Source organism: Ovis aries, chromosome 1 (genome assembly GCF_016772045.2).
Source record: "Ovis aries strain OAR_USU_Benz2616 breed Rambouillet chromosome 1, ARS-UI_Ramb_v3.0, whole genome shotgun sequence".
NCBI lineage: Eukaryota > Metazoa > Chordata > Mammalia > Artiodactyla > Bovidae > Ovis > Ovis aries.
The window spans coordinates 55,391,753-55,413,466 of NC_056054.1; the positions used below are offsets into that span (position 1 = coordinate 55,391,753).

The 21,714-nt window shown below is 35.8% G+C and overlaps 1 protein-coding gene across 1 annotated transcript in view; it reads right to left on the reverse strand.

Moving 5' to 3' along the window:
• ADGRL4 (adhesion G protein-coupled receptor L4) overlaps positions 1-21,714 on the reverse strand; it is a 139,428-nt gene that overhangs the window by 60,056 nt on the left and 57,658 nt on the right. Inside the window, exon 3 of the mRNA XM_004002105.6 lies at positions 4,472-4,624. Within this exon, the coding sequence (XP_004002154.1) occupies positions 4,472-4,624 (153 nt within the window). The remainder of the gene's footprint in view (positions 1-4,471; positions 4,625-21,714) is intronic.

Consider the following 21,714-nt stretch of genomic DNA (forward strand, 5'->3'; position numbering starts at 1 on the left):
AAAAAAACTATCAGAGTACCTAAGACAACAGGACATAAAAAAATGACAAGTAGTAAAAACTGCTCTTACGAACACAGAAAACATGAAGTCCTTGGGTTCTACTCATTTGGTTTTGGAAGGTCATACTACTGAATGCTTCAGCTTCCCCACTTGTCAACAATGTCTCTGGGGAACTGGGCACCAGAAGTTCTATTTTACTGTGATTCCAAGGAGAAGAAAAATAGGAATGATGCTCAATCTCACTCAAAGCCTTCTCCAACAAGATTATTCATCTGTTTAAAAAAATATTTCAAAAGACTAAAGATAAAGAATTTTGCTTGGGTAATTTTTTGTCCTGTACTGGAGGTTTTCCTTATATATTTACAGATGTTCTTAATGACTATAATTGGGCTTCCCAGGTGGCACTAGTGGTAAAGAACTCACCTACCAATGCAGGAGATGCAATCCCTGGGTCAGGAAGATCCCCTGGGGTTGGCATAGCAACCCACTCCAGTATTCTTGCCTGGAGAATCCACATGGACAGAGGAGCCTGGTGGGCTAAGAGCTGGACACAACTGAAGTGACTTAGCAAGCATGCAATCACTATAATTACCAGATATGTCAAATTCAAGGATTAGCTAAATTTTCAAATCATAAGCAATACACTACAAGGTGAAACACTAAGGTAAAAAGAAAACAGAATTATGCTTCTCTGTTCAAATTACCTGAAGATTATCATAGTTAACAATGAAAATTACTACAGGACTGGAAAAAAAAAACAGAAAAGAAACAGTTTCTTTGCTTCTGAGAAAAGCTTAATCTTTGAGGACAACAAAATTGGTGAGAATAACAATTTTGCAGAGAAAGATTTTTTTCAGAGAAAGATTTTTTTCATTGAATGATCCGTCAAACAAAACAGGTGGAAACTGGAGGACTCAATATTGGATGGCATGCATGGTAAGTTGCTTTAATTGTGTCCAACTCTGTGGCCCTATGAACTGTAGCTCACAGGATATTGGATATTGAGTTTTAATCTAAGTTATAGTGTTTACTGAGATCTTAAAAGAGCTAAAAGGAGAATTAGCAAAAATATAGGGCTCTTCCATAGTATCTCAATAAACTGAGTATTGGGAGGAAGTCTTAAATTACCAATGTATTCAGTTTAGTCACTCAGTCGTGTCCAACTCTTTGGAATCCCATGGACTGCAACATGCAGGACAGGGAAGCCTGCAGGCTCCTGGAGTTCACCCCAACTCATGTCCGTTGAGTCGGTGATGCCATCCAACTTCTCATCCTCTGTTGTCCCCTTCTCCTCCTGCCTTCAAACTTTTCCAGCATCAGGGTCTTTTCCAATGAGTTGGTTCTTCTCATCAGGTGGCCAAAGTATTGGAGTTTCAGCTTCAACATCAGTCCTTCCAATGAATATTCAGGACTGATTTCCTTTAGGATGGACTGGTTGGATCTCCTTGCAGTTCAAGGGACTCTCAAGAGTCTTCTCCAACACCACAGTTCAAAAGCATCAATTCTTTGGCACTCAGCTTTCTTCACAGTCCAAATCTCACATCCATACATGACTGCTGGAAAAATCATAGCTTTGACTATATATATGGACCTTTGTTGGCAAAGTAATGTTTCTGCTTTTTTAAAATGCTGTCTAGGTTGGTCATAACTTTTCTTCCAAGGAGCAAGCGTCCTTTAACTTCGTGGCTGTAGTCACCATCTGCAGTGATTTTGGAGCCCCCAAAAATAAAGTCTCTCACTGTTTCCATTGTTTCCCCATCTATTTGCAATGAAGTGATGGGACCGAATGCCATGATCTTAGCTTTCTGAACGTTGAGTTTTAACTTTTTCACTCTCCTCTTTCACTTTCATCAAGAGCCTCGTCAGTTCTTCTTCACTTTCTGCCATAGGGTGATGTCATCTGTGTATCTGGGGTTATTGGTATTTCTCCTGGCAATCTTGATTCCAGCCTGTGCTTCATCCATCCTGGCAGTTCGCATGATGTACTTTGCATATAAGGTAAATAACGCAGGAAGAAAATATGCAGACTTGACGTACTACTTTCCTGATTTGGAACCAGTCTGTTGTTCCATGTTCAGTTCTAACTGTTGCTTCTTGACCTGCATACGGATTTCTCAGGGTCTTAGGAAGCATTACTACAAACAAAGCTCATGGAGGTGATGGAATTCCAGTTCAGCTATTTCAAATCCTAAACGAAGATGCTGTGAAAGTGCTGCACTCAATATGCCAGCAAATTTGGAAAACTGAGCAGCAGCCACAGGACTGCGAAAGGTCAGTTTTCATTCCAATCCCAAAGAAAGGCAATGCCAAAGAATGTTCAAAGTACTGCACAATTTCATCATCTCACAGGCTAGCAAAGTAATGCTCAAAATTCACCAAGCCAGGCTTCAACAATACATGAACCATGAACTTCCAGATGTTCAAGCTGGATTTAGAAAAGGCAGAGGAACCAGAGATCAAATTGCCAACATCCACTGGATCATTGAAAAAGCAAGAGAGTTCCAGAAAAACATCTACTTTCGCTTTACTGACTACACCAAAGCCTTTGACTGTGTGGATCACAAATGTATTACTCTTCTATAAAATGTTGGCTTTCGGTCATCTTTGTGTGTGTGTTCTCTGTGCCTATGATTAATTTTTCTCTAAATAAGAATTCTTTACATTTAAGGGATACAGATAGAGAACTATATATCCCTCTGTGGACTGAGGTGTATCAAAAGTAAACATAATCAGATGAAAAGACAAATGTCTTGTAGAGACAAGAGGGAATGATAGCTCAAATTGTATTAAATTTCAGTAACTAAGGTGTTTCAAGTTAGGTTTCTTCATTAACTGAAATTTTTCTAGTTATATAGCTACAAAGTTAGAACTTTACTAAAGGTAAATATATGTACACATTATATAACATTCTAAGACTAGAAACATGAGTTTAGGTTTGAGAGGAACAAACAGCAAGGCACTATACATTTTCTGGGAGGTTTTAATTTCTTGAATATATTGTAATGATATAATCCAATAAAAATTTTTGCTGCAAACAATCCAGATAAAATTATAGTTCAACAGAAACAGAGTTATTTTCTCATATTTTACATCATTTATGGCCTTGTAAAGTTTGATTCACTATATTTGCATGATCCAGATTCATGTGTGGGATTTAAATGGTCACATTTGAGATTCCTGTGGAAATATCAGTGGCATTCTAGGTTGAAGACTGTGATTTTAACCTTCCCTTTATCCTAAATGTGTGACTCTGGAATAGCCGTTCACTTCCCTTGGTTATAATAGGAGAATATAATCTTACTTAATTAGGTAAAAGAGAAAACACTGTGAACTCTAGGTATGTAAGACAGGATAATTTCTTTGATACAGACATTTCAATGAGAAATTCTCTTTGAACATTATCTCCTGACTTATCATGTGTGTTAATAATAACATTTCTAGACTTCTCCTTAGCTCACTGATGAGAACTTTACTGGGGCTGATCTAAAGCTTTAGTGTGATTGGATGTCTCTCATTTAACTATGAAAGGTAGAAGCAGTACCTTACCCCTGCCCATGTTGCCTGTTCAGTCCTGAGCTCATCTCATATCTAGTCCCGGCTATGTGATCAAACTCTCAGGGCCTCAATTCATCCATTAATTTTATACTTAATTATCAATTATAGTCATACTAGCTACTGGTAAACTAGACAAATTTTAGAAACCATGATTAAGATAATTCATAATTTGTTTTCAAAGTTAAAGTCTTTGGTTCCAGAGAAAACTCTGTCTCTGAAAACTGTTCATCTTTTGAAATTTCTACAGTTTTCTATAATTTTTTTCTCAAACTATAGTATCTGATAAATCAAATGTGTGACCAAAATACAATAGAATGACATTAAAAAATCTAGATACTCTCTCACAATATTTTACTTAGGAATTGAACTGCAATTACTTTTATCCCTCCAGAAGACATTGTAGTTACTTCTAAATAGGTCGGGGTTCAAAAAAACTGAATGCAGATCTTAAATGTGACAAACTTTCGGTGGGCAGCAGCAGTGTTGCCTAGAGTGAACATTACTAGTGTTCACAAGCAATGCCTATCTGAACACTTTCCAGGAAAACATGGGAGCCCTCTCAGAGTGCATATTTATAAAAGCATTACTGTCTGGTGATACTAATGGTAATTTTCTGGAGTGAATATATCACTTTAAAGTGTAAGCATTTATTCTGTTATTTGCCACCTTGCTAGATCTCATAACATCACAATTTTTTTTTTTTTGTAAACTGATATTCTTCATCTTATATTCTTGGATAAATATACCATAGTAACTGATACCATATTGGAGAATTAAAAGAATTAATGAAGATTCTGAAAGTATTAACAACGGGGGTACAATCGACCGACAGAATTTGATTTGGATATTATTTAATCTGTGGAGGTATACGCAATAAACGATAGGTACAAATTTTAAGATAGGTAGCTGAACTTACCTATGCAGGTGGTTCCATCATTAGTAATAAACTTGTCCTCGTTGCTGCTGGATCTGAAACCAGGTGCACACATACAGTAATAACTTCCCTGTGTGTTCGTACAGTTAGCATTTTCACCACAGGATTGTGTTAAATTTCCACACTCATTATCATCTGTGGACATATCAATTTTAAACATTATTTTTGTAGAATTGAGATGAATTCCTAACATTTTCCATCAGTTTTGGGGAATTTTCCCTGTTAAATAGTATAAGGTATGTGATATTATTTCTAAGAAAAGTTAATAAGAATTCACATTACATACTTGATTAGTCTTGTTTAAATGTAAAACCTTTGAAGTTACAGAGCAAGGTAGAAATTCTTACTGCAAAAGCACTAAACATAGCTATTGAATTTTATTGGATTATTTTTCAAATGTTTACATAGAATTTAAATATCACAATGTTAATGAATATCTTATTGGTGAACTCACAATACTCAGTCAATAATCAGTCACAATAATACTCACAATAATCAGTCACAATAATACTCACAATAATCAGTCAAAAGCATACCATAAGTTAAAAATGAAAAATCAGAGATTAGGCATTGATTTTTTAAATCATATATCTTCTTTTTTATTTTTTTTAATTTTAATATCTTTAATTCTTATGATTTATTTTTGCTACTTACTCTCCAGAAGAATTTTGTGTTATCAGGTTTGTATCCTTTCATTTGTTAATATATGTATTTGTTACCATATACATTGTGTGATATATGAAAGAGTACACAAACAGAAAAAAATAACATCATGATCCATAGCCCTTACCCTTAGATTCTTATAATGTAATTTATCAGAGAAGATACATAGGTTCATAAACCTTTTTTTTTTAATTAGAAAGCAGATTCATATTACCTGTCCAATGAACGAAATAAAAAATAAATGGTTCTCAGAAGTAATTACGATTGGTTGGAGGAGACATTAGATCCCCTCATGTGCTGAATTGTGTGTCCCAAAAAGATATACTCAAGTCCTAATCTCCAGTATCTGTGAGTGTGACCTCACTGGGAAATGGGGCTTCTGCAGATATAATCAAGTTAAGATGAGGGTATACTAAATTAGGTGGGGCCCAAGAGTGGTGTCCTTATAATACATTATAATATAATATAATATAATGGTGTCCTTAGAAAATTCAGAAATGGTGCCACAGAGGACAAGGCTATGTGAAAACAGTGGCAGAGACTGAAGTAATGTAGATGCAAGCCAAGGACTCCCAAGGACAGCTAGCTAGAAGCTAGAAAGACATAAGCAAAGATTCTTCTCTAGGCCCTACAGAGAGTGTGGAGCTTCCAACCCCAGGATGTCAGACTTCTTTCCAGAACTAGAGAGGACAAACCTGTGTTGTTTCAAATCACGGAGTTTGTGCTAATTTCTTACTGCAGCCCTAGGGGACTAATAGACCCAAACTGGCTAGTCTCCAAGATAGATAAGTACTGATTAGACAGAGAGAAGCAAAGTAATTAAAAGGAAGGTAAAATCAGGGGCAAACATTCAAACATAAGGGTGACTGAGATATTTCTGAAGGCTGAGGGAAGCCTAATCAGTGGGCTCAGGGAGAAGTCATAGGGGAACAGTTGTATGACTTGAGTTTGGAAAATGTCTTGAATTTTTATTCTCCATTTTAATTAAACCAAGGTTAATTTGGGGGCTTCCCCGGTAACTCAGCTGGTAAAGAATCTGCCTGCAATGCAGGAGACGCCAGTTCAATTCCTGGGGCGGGAAGATCCCCTGGAGAAGGGACAGGCTACCCATGCCAATATTTTTGGGCTTCCTTGGTGGCTCAGACAGCAAAGAATCTTCCTGCAATGCAGGAGACCTGAGTTCTATCCCTAGGGTGGGAAGATCCCCTGGAGGAAGGCATGGCAACCCACTCCAGTATTCTTGCCTGGAGAATCCCCATGGACAGAGGAGCCTGGCAGGATACAGTCCATGGGGTTGCAAAGAGTCAGATTTGACTAAGCACAGCACAAGGTTAATTTATTTTTAAAGAATGATTTATATAACATTTAATTTATACACAGGTTATTGAACACATATATTGATAACTAAGAGTTGGAGATTTTCCTAAATATTTTATAAATATTACTTCACTTGTTGTTCACATACATTCCAAGAAGCAGGTGCCGTTATTACTCTCTTTAACTGATGAGGAAAATAAGCCATAGAGAAGAAATGTTAACTTGTCAAGGTCACTTTAGTTATAGCTAATTAGTTAGAGCCTAGTAGTCTGGTCCAAAGCCTGTTTGCTGCTCCATCCTGTTGCCTCTGCAAGGATAATTTTACAAAGCAAATATATAAGGCCAGAATGTATCTGACGGATTATGGGTCTATTTTGAGAGAGGACAAGATATTGAGATAGAGATTTCAGAAGAAAAATAGAAACTTTATTTGTAGTCTGTCTCTCACTTAAATTTTATTTCCACTTAGTCCTTTTCAAACATTACAGATATAAGTACAGAAGTTACCTACCATATGACAGACAACTAAATGTGAAGTCCTCTTTTTTTTTCAAAAATTACTACTATGGTCACAGCAGGTAAGATTTAGAAACCCTATTTTTTTTTTAAGATATTCAACCGATGAGGCTCTATTACACAATTTTATTTTATTATCTATATGTTTTATCACTTTGACTTAGTATATTATTTATAATAGGCCAACTGCTACAAATATACCCAAACATATAACAATTCAACACAATAAAAGATTATTTGCTGCTCTAGTCAGAAGCCAAGATTAGTGTTCCGGCTGATGGTGTAGCTTCTTCCATAATGGTTCAAGGACCCAGACTTGCTTCATCTAATGGCTCCACCACCCCCATCGGGCCTCCACACTGTCTATATTCATCCTGGTGGGGAGCTGGGTTCAAACAGAGCATAAGAGAGTAATAAGCCACAGCTATAAATGGCACCCATCACTTTTATCCACATTCTATTTACCAGAATTCATTCAAATGTCCACACCTAACCACAGGGAAGCTGATGGCTGTAGGCCAGCTGTGCAGAATAAGAAAGAAGACATTTTGAACAGCTAAAGTTCTCTGCCATACTTATTCCTTCACAACTACGTGCTTGGTTGCTTCAGTCGTGTCTGACTCCCTGTGACCCTATGGACTGTAGCCTGGTGCTTCCCTAGAGGCTCAGCAGTGAAGAATCTGCCTGCAATGCAGGAGCCACAGGAGCTGTGGGTTACATCCCTGGGTCGGGACGATCCCCTGGAGGAGGGCTCATATACACATACAACGTGCCTATGAGGCAGGCATTATTGCTATTTTCAAATAAAAAAACCTAAAGTATAAAAAGCTAGATTAACGTGATCAATGGCACACAGATCAGTGGCAAATTTTGACTAAAGCCTTAGGTATTCTGACTGTCAAAGAGATCTCATTCTTAAGTACTATCCTATAAAAAGAGTTCATAATAGCTATTATTTATCGAGTGTTTGTTGTGTGCTAGACACTGTGATCGGAGAAGGCAATGGCACCCCACTCCAGTACTCTTGCCTGGAAAATCCCATGGATGGAGAAGCCTGGAAGGCTGCAGTCCATGGGGTCGCTGAGGGTCGGGCATGACTGAGCGACTGCAGTTTCACTTTTCACTTTCATGCATTGGAGAAGGAAATGGCAACCCACTCCAGTGTTCTTGCCTGGAGAAACCCAGGGACAGGGGAGCCTGGTGGGCTGCCCTCTATGGGGTCACACAGAGTCGGACACGACTGAAGTGACTTAGCAGCAGACACTGTGATAGGAAGATTACCATAAAATGGAAATACATTGTGACCACCTCAAAAGGTTGTTAAGAGATTACAAGGAGTTCATGAGCAGACGGTGCTTACAGCAGTGCTTCGCATGTAGTATGCAATATACAGGTATACTATTTTCTATATACTGTTATTATTATTTAAGTTACTAGAAATATGATCTAGTTACACTCCACTTAAAATTCTTAATAGCTACTCAGCCTTTGATATGTAACATAAGTCCTTCATAAGTGACAGAGACTTACCCCTTCTCATGAAGAAGTGAGTTTCCAAAGTCTGGAAATAAGTTTAAGTTGCTTATCCTTAGATATGTATAATAAAAAATATATCCTTAAAGAATCTATAACAAAGATCTCAAAAAGTACAAATTCCATTAGTATATGGATAGAATATATCCATACTAAATACAAAGAAGAAAGATCAAAATTTGTTTCCTTATAACATTTTTACAAATTCCAATAATCCAGTTCACGATAATTTATTTAAAAGCCACTGGAAAAAATAAAATAAAACCTATTTGTAATTTTATTACATGAAGATAACCACTCATTCTTTGAGGCACCTCCATTTTAAAGATAATTCAGATTATGTAGACTCTCCACTTCTTTTGTATATGGCTTTATATAGTAGTTTATTTTAAAGTTTTAATATAAACTTTATTTTGCTAAAAAATATTCCATGTTCTTAAAAGTCATTCAAAACATCAATAAAATGATATTATTTCATTTTGACATAGAAAAAAATGCAATTTACTTATAATATATCTCTGAAATAGACTTTCAAATATTTGAGACCTGACCTTGACTGTTACCCATGAGGTTCCAAGCTTAACAAGTGTAACACCTTTATTACTCTGAGAATGACCTTCAATTCAGGCCTATCTCCTACAGTGAACTGTAGGACCCTGTGTCAAATTCATTTCCTAGGCCTGAGGCAGGCCTGTCTCTACAACAAAAGTGGCAGGCTCTTTGCTCCGAACATAGGCCTGAATCTCTACTTTCCTCACAGGACCATTTCATTTGTGTATAACCAGTTAATAAGAAAAACTCGTCAAGTCTATGAGAAGCAAGATCATTCTCTCCAAAGCCTAGAGAAAAGCTAGGCCAGGCCTCACACCTAGTATGTTCTTCATGTTAAGACTTCAGGCCTCTTTTAATTTCTCGATAGGCACCTCTCTGATTTTGGGTTCAATACCATTGTTTCCTTGAAAGTTCTAATTTTCAGTATGTGGTCTGATTTACTCTAAAGTGAGTAAAAAGCTAGAGTACCAAGAGAAGAGTTTTGAGCTCCCCCTAGAAGCTTCCCTGGTGGCTCAGATGATAAAGCATCTGCCTCCAATGCAGGAGACCTGGGTTTGATCCCTGGTTTGGGAAGATCCTCTGGAGAAAGAAATGGTAACCCATTTCAGTACTCTCGCCTGAAAAATCCCATGGATGGAGGAACCTGGTAGGCTGCAGTCCATGGGGTCACAAAGAGTTGGACACGACTGAGCAACTTCTCTTTCTTTCTTTCTTTAGAGGCCAACAACTTGGAGACATGTAAATACAAAGACTGAGTTCTCAGAAGCTTGGTTAGGCCAGGCAGGTGAGAGACTTAAAGTCTGACTCCATCAGGAGCCAGACAATAGAAGGAAGTATGGCTTATGATACAGGGAAGCACACAAATCTCCTAAAGGATTTAAATTTTCAAAAATTTGACAATCATATTTAAATTTTTTTTCAGATTTAGCATTTGGCTAGGCATTTGTCACCCCTAAATTAAAGCATATAAATGTTAAGGGAGTTAAGTAAATTTGCTGAAAATATGATAATAAAGTAAGAGAAATAGAAAGGCCATCATACAAAATGTTGAAGAGTTAATACTTTATTAACATGTGTGTATTAGTTATTAATTTATCTATTCTGTACACAGATGTATTGTATAACTTAAGATGACTATATGCACACATATACTCAGAAAGAAAACATATATGTCTATAAATTCATTCAAAATAAATTAGGCTAGTTTATTAAAATTACCTGAGAGCATGTCACAAATTGATATAGAAGTATCTAAATCAACTTGAAGAAAACTACTTCATACACATTGGATTTGACTCAATCATTCAGTTACTCAAATATTTATGGAACTTCCCAGTTCCCAAATGTGAATATGTCCACATTGGGAAATAAGTAAAAATTAATCAAAAAGTCAGGATCTGTGCCCTGCTGTCAGAGTTCACATTCTAAAGCAAGTTAACATAGAAGCATGTAATTGAGTTCTTATTAAAATAAAAGTTTCAATTTTTATCTCAAAATTTGACTCCTTTCACAGCATACTGGGAAAAGTTTATATTAACTTTAAAAGGAATTGTGCTCTCGGATCAGTTATTGGTAATATAGAAAATGATGAAGATTGCATCCCCTGTGGTCTATAGCTGCAAAAATGATATGCAAAAGTACAGAGGAAAAGGATTCACTAGGTCTGAGTTATTGGTCAGAGTCCAAGAAAATGAGCCACTTTATACCACCTGATTGTTTCTGAAAACAAATTAATGTACCAATATATTATTTGATTTCAATTTATTTTCAAGTTTTGGGTAACACATTAACCAGAAGAAAAAAACAAAACCAAATAAAAAACAAAGATTCACACTGATTTTTGTGTTTCTCCCTAATATGTAGTCTTGAGCACTTGACCTCTTATTCTTATCAAGAATTTGGAAATAAAAACAGTTTCTAATCTATCTCCCAATCTTCTGGGCTGGATATACGATATAGGCGAATTCCCTAAATGGTCTGATTCCAATCTTGTTCCTTGAAATACCACTTATCTGAAAGTAACCTCTTCTCTTCCCCCAAGAGAGTAGAGGTGGGCAAAAAATTATCTTTGTGAAGTAATATATAAATTTGAATTATTTAAATAGCTTTAAACTTCCAGTTGTCTAACATAACAAAAATTAAGTTTCAAGGAGAAAACTTATTTGAATGAGTATTATATAAGAAAATATACAACTGTTTCTTTTGTACTCTTATCTCCATTGTTTATATCAATATATCAGTTTAGTCACTCTCTGTGATGCTATATCTAATTTCTTGCGGGATTATAAAATAAATATTTAGGTTAGGATGTCACTTGAAAAATTCATTTTAACACCATTATAGAGAAGACACATTATATAAAAATGATAAAAAAATGTTAATAAGGAGAAATATTTGGCATTCTTTCAGCAGAAATTCTTACTGGCTCACGTTTAACACAGCAAGCTGAGCACTACAAGAACAAAGACACACACCTAACATATAACAACACGATCCATGGCTGCTGGAGCAGACAGACAAAACCTCAAATTATTAGCATGTGTTATATATAGCAAATTAACAAGGTATTTAGCCATATACTGGTAACTCAGAGGAGCAATGGTTTCCTTAGCAAGTTTTCAGGATAAAAGGGGGAAGGTTATTCTCAGAGAAGGTTTAGAAAAGCAACAGATGATTAAGCAAGGCATTGAAGTATAAGAATTAACACAAACAAAAGCGGCTCCAACAATCCATTCAGAAGAAGGAAAGAACTCACGCAAATGCCTGAAGCCTGCAGAAGAGAACAACTATCAGGCTGCCCAGGTGGCTCAGTGTTTAAAAATCTGTTTACCAATTCACGAGAATCAAGAAAGATGGGTTCGATCCCGGGTTTGGGAAAATCCCCTGGAGAAGGAAATGGCAACCCACTCCTGTATTTTTGCCTGGGAAATCCCATGGACAGAGGAGCCTGGCAGGCTACAGTCCATGGGGTTGCAAAAGGGTTGAACAGCGAATAAAGAACATATTGTGGAACACTGGGTATGATGGTAGAGACTGTAGGGCAAGATTCTATGCAGATATGTATGGTCTCAAGCAGGAAAATGCTTGCTAAATATTTTGGACTAAATTCAGTGGGTAAAGGATGAACATCAGCAGATTTTATGTGGTAGAGAAATTTTATTTGATTTGATCTCAAAACAATTTTTGAAACAAGGAAAATGAGGTAAGACCCAGGTAAATCTGCTAAAACACTGAAGATATGAAAAAAAAAAACATGGTCAAGAAGAAATTAGTAAAGTGGTTAGATCAGATACGTTTAAGTGTTAAAAGTCAGTCATCTGGGGATGGAAAGGAAAGTGGGTAGGATTCAGCTAGATTAGGCATACACTGGAAACTATCATCTGGATGACTACCATCTGATCTTCATATTCTTTTTTTTACTTATGTGACTTCAAAATTTTTCACAGTAAAATAATTTTAAACTATTAGTGCGGCTTGGAGACTAACTGGATATGAGTTAGTTGGACAGAGGAAGCAAGGATGATCCGCAGGTTCTGATTTGGAGGGATCTGGCGGGTATATTGATTCACGAGGACAGAGAGAAGCATAGGAGGAGAAGCTTTGTGGCTAAGAGCAAGTTCATTTTTGGACGGGCGAGACTGAGTTGCCATTAGGACATCTGGATGGGAGTATCCACAACTGGGTACTCAACAGTGAAGCCATAACTTGCTTAATCACAAGCTGGAGCTAAAGACTCCCTACTTTTCTTCTAGAGGATGGGTCAGAAGCAGGAGTCTGGCAATTACTGGCTCCAGCACTCTAGCCTGGAAAATCCCATGGACAGAGGAGCCTGGGAGGCTGCATGCAGTTCATGGGGTCGCTAAGAGTCGGACATGACTGAGTGACTTCACTTTCACTTTTCACTTTCATGCATTGGAGAAGGAAATGGCAACCCACTCCAGTGTTTTTGCCTGGAGAATCCCAGGGACGGGGGAGGCTGGTGGGCTGCTGTCTATGGGGTCGCACAGAGTTGGACACGACTGACGAAACTTAGCAGCAGCAGCAGCAGCAGCAGTGCAGGCAGCAAGCTTGCTGTCTCCTTTGCACTCATCTCTAGATGGATCCTTTCTCCTGACTCCTCCTGCTTTGATCTCAGTAGTTTCAATGAACTCTGCCTTGGCATTATCACACTCCCTTGTTGTCCTTTTTTCTTTCTTCTGTTGTCGCTGTTGTTGTTGCTGTGTTTTTGCATGCATCTACTTACTTGAGTTTGCTTCCTTAGGATGTGAGAGTAGGTAAAAAGGACTAAGGGAGTCCCTTAACCTGTGTTTGGTCTCAGTGTTGACTAGAAAATTCCTTGGGGTTTCACATGATTCAATCCAGCCTATCAGAAAACTACATAGGGCTTTAACATAACGGATAACCATCAACCATAGGTTAGTTGAGTGCTAACTAAGCTTCCCGAAAACATATGCCAGAAATATCTCCTCTCAATATGTTTTTGGGAAGCTTACTTAGCATTCAACTAACCTATGGTTGATGGCTAGTTACTTGTTTATTGTGGACTTATATTAAAAACTAGATCAGCATGATTTGTACCTCATAATCTTAAAGAAGAGAGAAAATGTTTTTCAAGTATTCTGTTAGATAGCTCATTTTAGTTTATTTAATAATTATAATAACACAATGATTGATATGATCCTCATTCTACGTACTAGAAAATTAAAGCTGAGATGGGTTAAATCATGCTAGTTTAGAGAATGTGCTGTACACGGTTTTTATATTAATATTTAAGATTGCCTGAATCTAAAAACCAAGCTATATCTTTGTATTGTAAGGTGAGGTGTATTTTGTAAAGTGTACTTCTAAACAAGTCATAAGTAATGGGTATCTAATTCTCTAAATTCAAGAGTGATACTGTAGGAATGACACATTTGGGGCAACAACCATACAATTATATTACTTCTGTATAATAAAGTGGAATTTTACTGGTTTTATAAGTCACTGGCATTACAGAATGTGAACAAGATTTTAGTTTATATTCCATTTTTCAATCAACTGACCATGGGGTGGGGGGTAATTTAGCAAGTGAAAATATTCCCCTTTCTTTTTCTAGCACTTGAAATATGATTGGCTGGGCTCAAATTGATTATAACAACTTGAAAGCCAGAGAACTTTTAACAGCAGCATCCCTCTTACACACATTTTCCCTCTGGACACGATTGCCAGGATTGCTCTGTAAATTTGAACACTAAAATGACTATAACCATTATGTGATTTCTTGTGAAACAGGCCCTCTAAGTCAAAGGTGGAGCAATGCAGAAGCTTTCTTCCCCCCCTATTTCTCCCAAAGGCAGCCTACTGGGCTCATTTGTTTTCAGTAACACTGGTAATTCTCTTCTCATATCTAGCACTCTCTAATGAACTTAGAAAAATCTTCCTTACGAGTCCCCTCAATTATAGACTTTCTACAGTTTATATTTTTCTGGGGAATATGAAGGTAAACATATAGTTATGAGCTAAGGGGGAGGAAAAGGTCAGAAGAAGAGAAAGGAAAAGAGCAGAGCTGCAAAGAAACTAGAATGAGTTCAGTCAGTCAAGAAAAGTAATGGAGCTATTGTTTTCACACTGGAACTGTCATTACCAACCATTCTACAAGACAAGGAAAGGGATCAAAGAAGAGACATGGAATTATACCTTTTTCCCCTCTGGGAATTTCTTCTGCACCTGAACCTTAAGTGCAGCCCAGACTACAAGTATGATATACACATAAACCACCCCTCCACATGAACATACTGATATTTGCAGAATAGTTAAGAAGACTGAGAAAAAAAATAAATTCAATACTGAAGATATACTTCAGTGCATTACTTTACCACTGTTGACTATAAAACACATAGTATAAAATGTACATTTCCCATAGTCATAAAATTAGTAAGTCTGATTTACTAAAAGGAAAGTCAGATACATCAACTTCAAAATATTAGAATTTATCATGGTAAAGACAGTAGAATTACACAAAAATAAAGTGTTCATGATGGGTATTTAGTATTAAAAACAAATATTCAGTAGAAATGTGTTTGTTAAATTGTTTGAAGCAAGAAGTATCGCTTGAAAATTTTCTGAAAGGAAAAGTGTGCCTTTGACTATGGATCATATTTTGCAAAGGCTATATAAACCAGAAAAGAAAGATATGCAGGAGGGTCTCTGTTGCTCTTTTTGCATTTACTTATTTTCTGAGGGAAAGAACTTAAGAAAATATTCTAATTTGATACTACTGTCATCTTTTCTGTCCTCTCTTTCCCAGAATTGTTAAAACACACATTTTAGAACAAACAAGCAAAACTGAGTATAAGAAGAATAGGCAAATAGGAGAAAAACAAACCATTTTATTTCTCTAGACACTGGAAACCACTTCTCTTGTTCATTTGATACAAATGGTGGGATGAAAATCCTCATACATGTATTTCAAATTATAAATCAATTATTTTGAAGTTTTTTCATTTCACTGTATCTATCAATTCTAATAGTAAAAATGAATGATACTCACATATAGTCCTTCTGGTGCAGTTGTGATGGTTATGAAACACTTTTAAAGAAAATAGCTTTATTGATTTTTGTTTCTAATCATTAAATAATATATATTCAAGGGGAAAATCAAATCCATGACAGAAATATCTTGCAAACTTGAAACTGAGTCCCCTCAAAACTGAGTTCCCCTGCAGAATTTGCAATAAATCTCTCTATCCCCCTTCTCTATAACACTGTCTTGTTCTGCCCCTGTTCTCCTTAGGATTGACATGTATAAAAGAAAAGAGGGAATGTGAACCAAGAAGGACTGTGCAGGGGGCCTTTTTAGGTATAGCAGCCCGCAGTATCCCTGTTTCTTTTTGTAGAGAGAAGGTTTTAGTCTCCTAGTTCTTCCCCAAGTTCTAAGGAGCAGATTCAAGCACTTAATGATACAACAATAAGTCATAGGACTTAGTTCCTCCAGAACGGACACAGACAATAATGTGAATCTTACCTTTGAGTGGTTCTGCAGAAACTAAGACCTTCCACCCATCGGAGGATGGTGACTGCCTGCTGACTACAGAACATAGACCCAGACTGGTTCTGACCGAAGGGCTGGTGATTAAGATTCCTGAAACATCACCCTGCCACCTCACCACCAACCAAGCAGAAGAAGGTTCATGAGCTGAGCACGCATCCCTGTTCTCCTTGGTTGGTGCCCTTCAATAAATGCTGTACTTTCTTTCACCATAAGTTAGTAGACCGGCTTTGCTGCACTTTAGGTAAGCAGATCTAAGTTTGGTTCAGTAACAAGCTCTCAGTTGCTAAAGAATTTACCAGTTTACAAAGAAAAACAATTAGAATAGCATCAGAATCTTGCTAATGTGGTTGAGAGACTGTAAAGTACTATGTGCAAGTCACTGAGATAAAATGACTGCGAGACCAGTTCTGTAATTCTCTAACCAGACAAGTAAATCTGAAAACATTTATAAAAACATGGATTCAAAGAGTAGGTCACCCACACATTCTGTGAAGAAAGCATTCAAGATACCTCCTGAATCAAATAACAATGAATTTAGAAGACAGATGTCAACAAGGGAAAGTGAGATGGAGGTGTAACAATGCCGTAGACAATGAATTCTGCAATATGTAAATTCAAATGAATGATGATCATGATTATGAATGTGTAATATAAAAGATAATAAGGATTCTTATAAAAATTTACTGAAAGAAAACCTAATAAATAGCCGGGATATAGTGGGTTCATAGAATACATATTACTTTGGTCAGATTGAGTACAATAACAAGTAAAACACCCTGTAAAAAGAAAGTTTTGTTACCTGATTTTGGTAAAGTGCAATAATGTGAGTTTGATTGTGAGTAAGAACAGGAAATGGACTGAAAATTTGCAACTGAATTTTCATAAAAGAAAAAGTAAACTGATTAAATAAAAATTAAAAGAATGAATGAAACTATAAGTAAAAATAGCTAATAGAAATAATTTTGATGACATAAAAATATCGATCAAAAATATCAACTGCTATGCTAAGTGGAAAAGACTAATATTTCCCCATTAAAAGATACAGCTTGTTAGATTAGTTTCCAGATGAAATCCAGATCTATTCTGCTAATAATAAACACACAGTTTAAAGCAACCTTGAAAATAAATCGGAGGACAAAGAAAATAGGGATGGTACTTTTAATACCCCAAATACCCACATTACTAACAGTCTAATTTAATTCTTAATGAAACCTGATTTCCTTAATTTTAAGACATCATACATTTTATAACACTTTATTGATGTAATAAAATATTTGGGGGAAAAATTATCTTATCTACACTTACTGAAAGTTCAAAGTTCATTTATCACACAGATACATAGACCTCTATCATAAAATTAGCTCTAATCCTTTTTAACATTATATTCTAATGTAATTTGTAGTCACCTTTGGAATCCAACAGTACATATGTTATGATAATGTGATGTCTTCCTTAGGTTGATCTCTGTATTTACTGCATTAACGTGGCAGAAGTTATTAAAATACAAAAGCTGTCAAGAGGTTTGTCTGCTTTTTCTTTTTAGCTAAAGTAGGCTATTTTTTGTTTCTTATTTCAATGTATTGAATAGCATTGAAAATTACATAACTTCTCAGCACTCAGCTTTGGTCTCTGACAGACAAGACTCCCCACGCCTGAGGAATATTTGTTCCTAATCCCCATGTTGGTTACATCAGCTTTCCTGAGCCTTGCTTATTTTACTATTGATTGCTAAAGATATGACTGTTACTATCTGAGCAAGAAATGGCAACAGACTTGAAATTTATTTCCCTATCAACTAGTTTATCTTGATGTCAAATTAACAATGAAAGATAGTATTTGTCTAAATTTCATGTCTATCTTACCTTTTAATTTGGGCGAAGGCAAGAGTTTAATGCTCATTTTTCAAAATTTTCAATCTAATATACTTCTCCCTTATTTTTCAATTTTTTCATGCTAAATTAGGTTTCCTTATTATTATTTTTCATAATATATAATATAAAATAGTATTGCTGACAACAGTGAATTAAATTAGTTATCAACAGCATTAAATACTAACAAAATTTTTTAATGAAAATTATCCAAAGTTTTAGAAAACAAAACAAATTAAAACCAAAAACTTATAAATAATCCATAAGACAGAAGGAACCAGAAAGTTTAAGAAAAATTTTGTACCTTTTTCATAGTGGAAATGAGTACATAATTCACAAAAGAAACTCAAAATATATGATTTCAAATAAATATTTATCCATACTAATAAAGAAACTCAAAATAGCAAATGCAAGGTCAATTATCATCTTTAAAATGTGCAAGATATCTATAAAAATTCTTACCTTTTTTTATTAAAGTTAGAGATTTGTTGTTATTTTGTGATCAATACATAGTTCTTAGTCATTGGTTATGACATTATCCCATGCTATATTCTTTATCTGTTACTAATAAAGTTTTGTAACCAGGACTGGGGCACAGGGTGGAAAAAGCAAAGACACATGAACATCTCCCATAAAATCGTACTCCAATCCTGCCTTCACTCTCACTTTAGGATATGTTTTTATCTTGGGGAAAATGTCAGAACAGTCTTTGAATTGGTGGGCAACCTGGTATCACGATTTTTTTTTTTAATCACAATTTACAGAAGTAATGGAATTCAACTGGTACTTCCTTTGATCTTATTGGTCTGAACTCATTTTGCATTACTTGAATACTTCAACTTTTAAATTTCCCGTAACTGTAAATGAGAAAATAGAGGAACTTACAAGAATTCCTAACCAGAGTTGGTTGTTATAGGAGCACTCACATATCCTGCTAATGGAAATACATTCAGTGTTAAATCAAGAGCCTGAAGAATGGCCAAATTTTTGCCTCAAGCATCTTCTTTGTAGGTGTTTATTCAAAGGTTCAAAGATACGGCTAAAGTTAGTTCAAGAATATTCACTGAAGACATATAATGGTAAGAATAAGCAAGCACCTAAACGTCAATGCAGGAGACATGAGTTTGAGACACAAGTTCAATCCCTGGGTCAGGAAGATTCCCTGGAGGGAATCTTTTCAGTATTCTTGCCTGGGAAATCCCATGGACAGAGAATCCTCGCAGGCTATAGTCCATGGGGTCATAAAAGAGTCAGATACAACTTAGCAACTAAACAGCAACAACAACAACAAAATACCCACTACAAACCTTTTGAATTATCTGATAATTTACAGCCATTCAAAATAGTGTTTAAAGAACACTGGCTAACTTTAGATAACATTCATAGTTTAGTAAGTGAACCATCCTGAAAAACACAATGATGAATCCTAACTCCTGTTGCTTATTAGTAAGTTGAAATATTTCTGATATTTTTTAAGAAAGATGCTTACCTAGAGGTATATCCTTATATGAATTATTTCACTGAAATAAAGATGTGGCTTTTTTTTTTAAGTATCTGCTTGTACCATGATTTTTTCCAAAACTTTACAAAAGTTATTCAGATTTTTTTAAAACTATACCTGTGCCCATGAGCACTTTATGATTTTACATATTATATGCTGTAAATAATATCAGAGTTTAAAATTATCACACAAATGCCATAATAAGTATTTAAATCAGGCTCCTGGAAACCATAAACCTTTGGAACAGATCATAAATCTCACAATGATACCTTGCTACTGAAACATCAGTTATTGCCCTGACACCCTTATTGAGTGATCTAACATATTTGCCTCTATCCCAGACCATATACGTTGAAAAGCCAACTATGAATGGGGTGCAGAGTTAAATTTTGATATTGTCATAACTCTTCTACTTACTACTTTCTTCTTAAATTATGCAATTTTTTTCTTTTTTTTGCAGCCACCTATCCATGACTAGATATATTTATAAATATAGCAAAACAACATTTAATTAAAAACAATTTACCCTTCTCATTTACTGTGATTTGATATTTTTAATTCTGTATGATTTCAGTATGTTTTACAAAGCTGGTCATGATCTACTCCATTGATTTTGTGGCCCTTTAACTACATAAACTACAGTCTGAAAAAGCACAGATGGCTCAAGTCACTTGATTCTGTTTAGCGTAAGTTCCACATTTCCTGACACCATGTACTGATGACCTACTGTATGCCAAAGGCCAAGCAATGTTTTTTACTGGCAGTCACAACAACCCTGGAGCCAGGCTGGGGCTGCAGATATGGCCTTTCTATGGCACCACTGTATATACACCTTTGATATGGTGCCATGGTACGTATTAGAAAGATGTGCCCTCCCCAGACAGACACATCTTGGTAGGCGTGAGAGTAGGTGAGTATCCAAACCTTTTGCAGCAATTTGTAAAAAGCATCCCCTTTCTGTATGAAAGCAGCCCTACATCTTGAACAGGGCCTGGATAGCAGAACATGGGCAGGACTTTAGATGACAGTGCAATCAACATCTAATGCATCCCTAAAGTGCCTCAGTCAGCAAGCGGCCTTTGTCCTTCTCCCTGGAAATCACATTCACTCTCTATGACATGCTTACATTTTTTTTCTCCTACATCTTTGATTCTTCTCTGAATTGTAATTCAATAGCTACTAAATAGTCCTACATCTCTCTCAGCATTTCCCTATAGTAAATATAGAATATTTTCATTCATTATCTCCTTTTTCAAAGACAAGAACCATTCTACCTCCCTCAAGTTCTTGAAATCTGCACTACTGTTTCAGAAGTGCTCCTGCAGACCTATGCTGAAGACAACTTTGATTCTTTTCTATCCCCTGTCTTCTCAATCCAAGCATAAACTTTGTCATGACAATGTCTGTCTAGATTACATTTTTTATTTAAATATTTCCATAAATCATACTGAACATTCTTCAAAAATATGTCATTTATATATACATATAAAACATATATATGTGTGTATAGTATACATAGTTTTTATTTTCTGAAAGAAAGAATATACAAATTTTATTTTAATAATATTTCCACCTTTCTGGTAACATATCCTTTCAAATCTGACTGATAACTCACTACATACAAAATAAAGTACAATAATGGTAAGGACATCATAAATCTAAGGCTAATAGAACAAATAAAATAACAAATTTTAAATAATACAAAATATGATGCCAATATATTTTTCATGGGAAAAATGCCCACTTAAGCTTACCTTTTCTAAACAAAACTTGATATGCAAAACATGGCTTACATAAAAGCTTGTTTTTATATTTTATTATTATTAAAATATGGTTTCTGTATTTTATTATTGTAAGTTGATGAACCATCTACAAATATGTTGCCTGCTTTAAACTGTAAGATTCTCAAGGAAAGAGACCATGTTTTTGATACTTATATTTTCAGTCAAGTGTACATATCTGGCGTATAGTAGACGCACATTAGACGCTTGCTCAATTAGGAGATCACAATATTGAGTCTTCTTGCTTGCTCCCAAATCAGAGTATGTCATACACCTTTTATTGGCAAACTGTTGAAAACTTAGTATGTGATTTGTAAGAGGTATAAATCACACCAGTGCCCACCCTGAAACAGATAGGTGTTGCTTGCTAGGCAACTCTTGATGCATGAGCTTTGCTCCAACCCCTCTCTGCTCCTTTGTATACCTCTGTCTGCCTTTCCTATCTGATCTCCAAATCCTAAGAG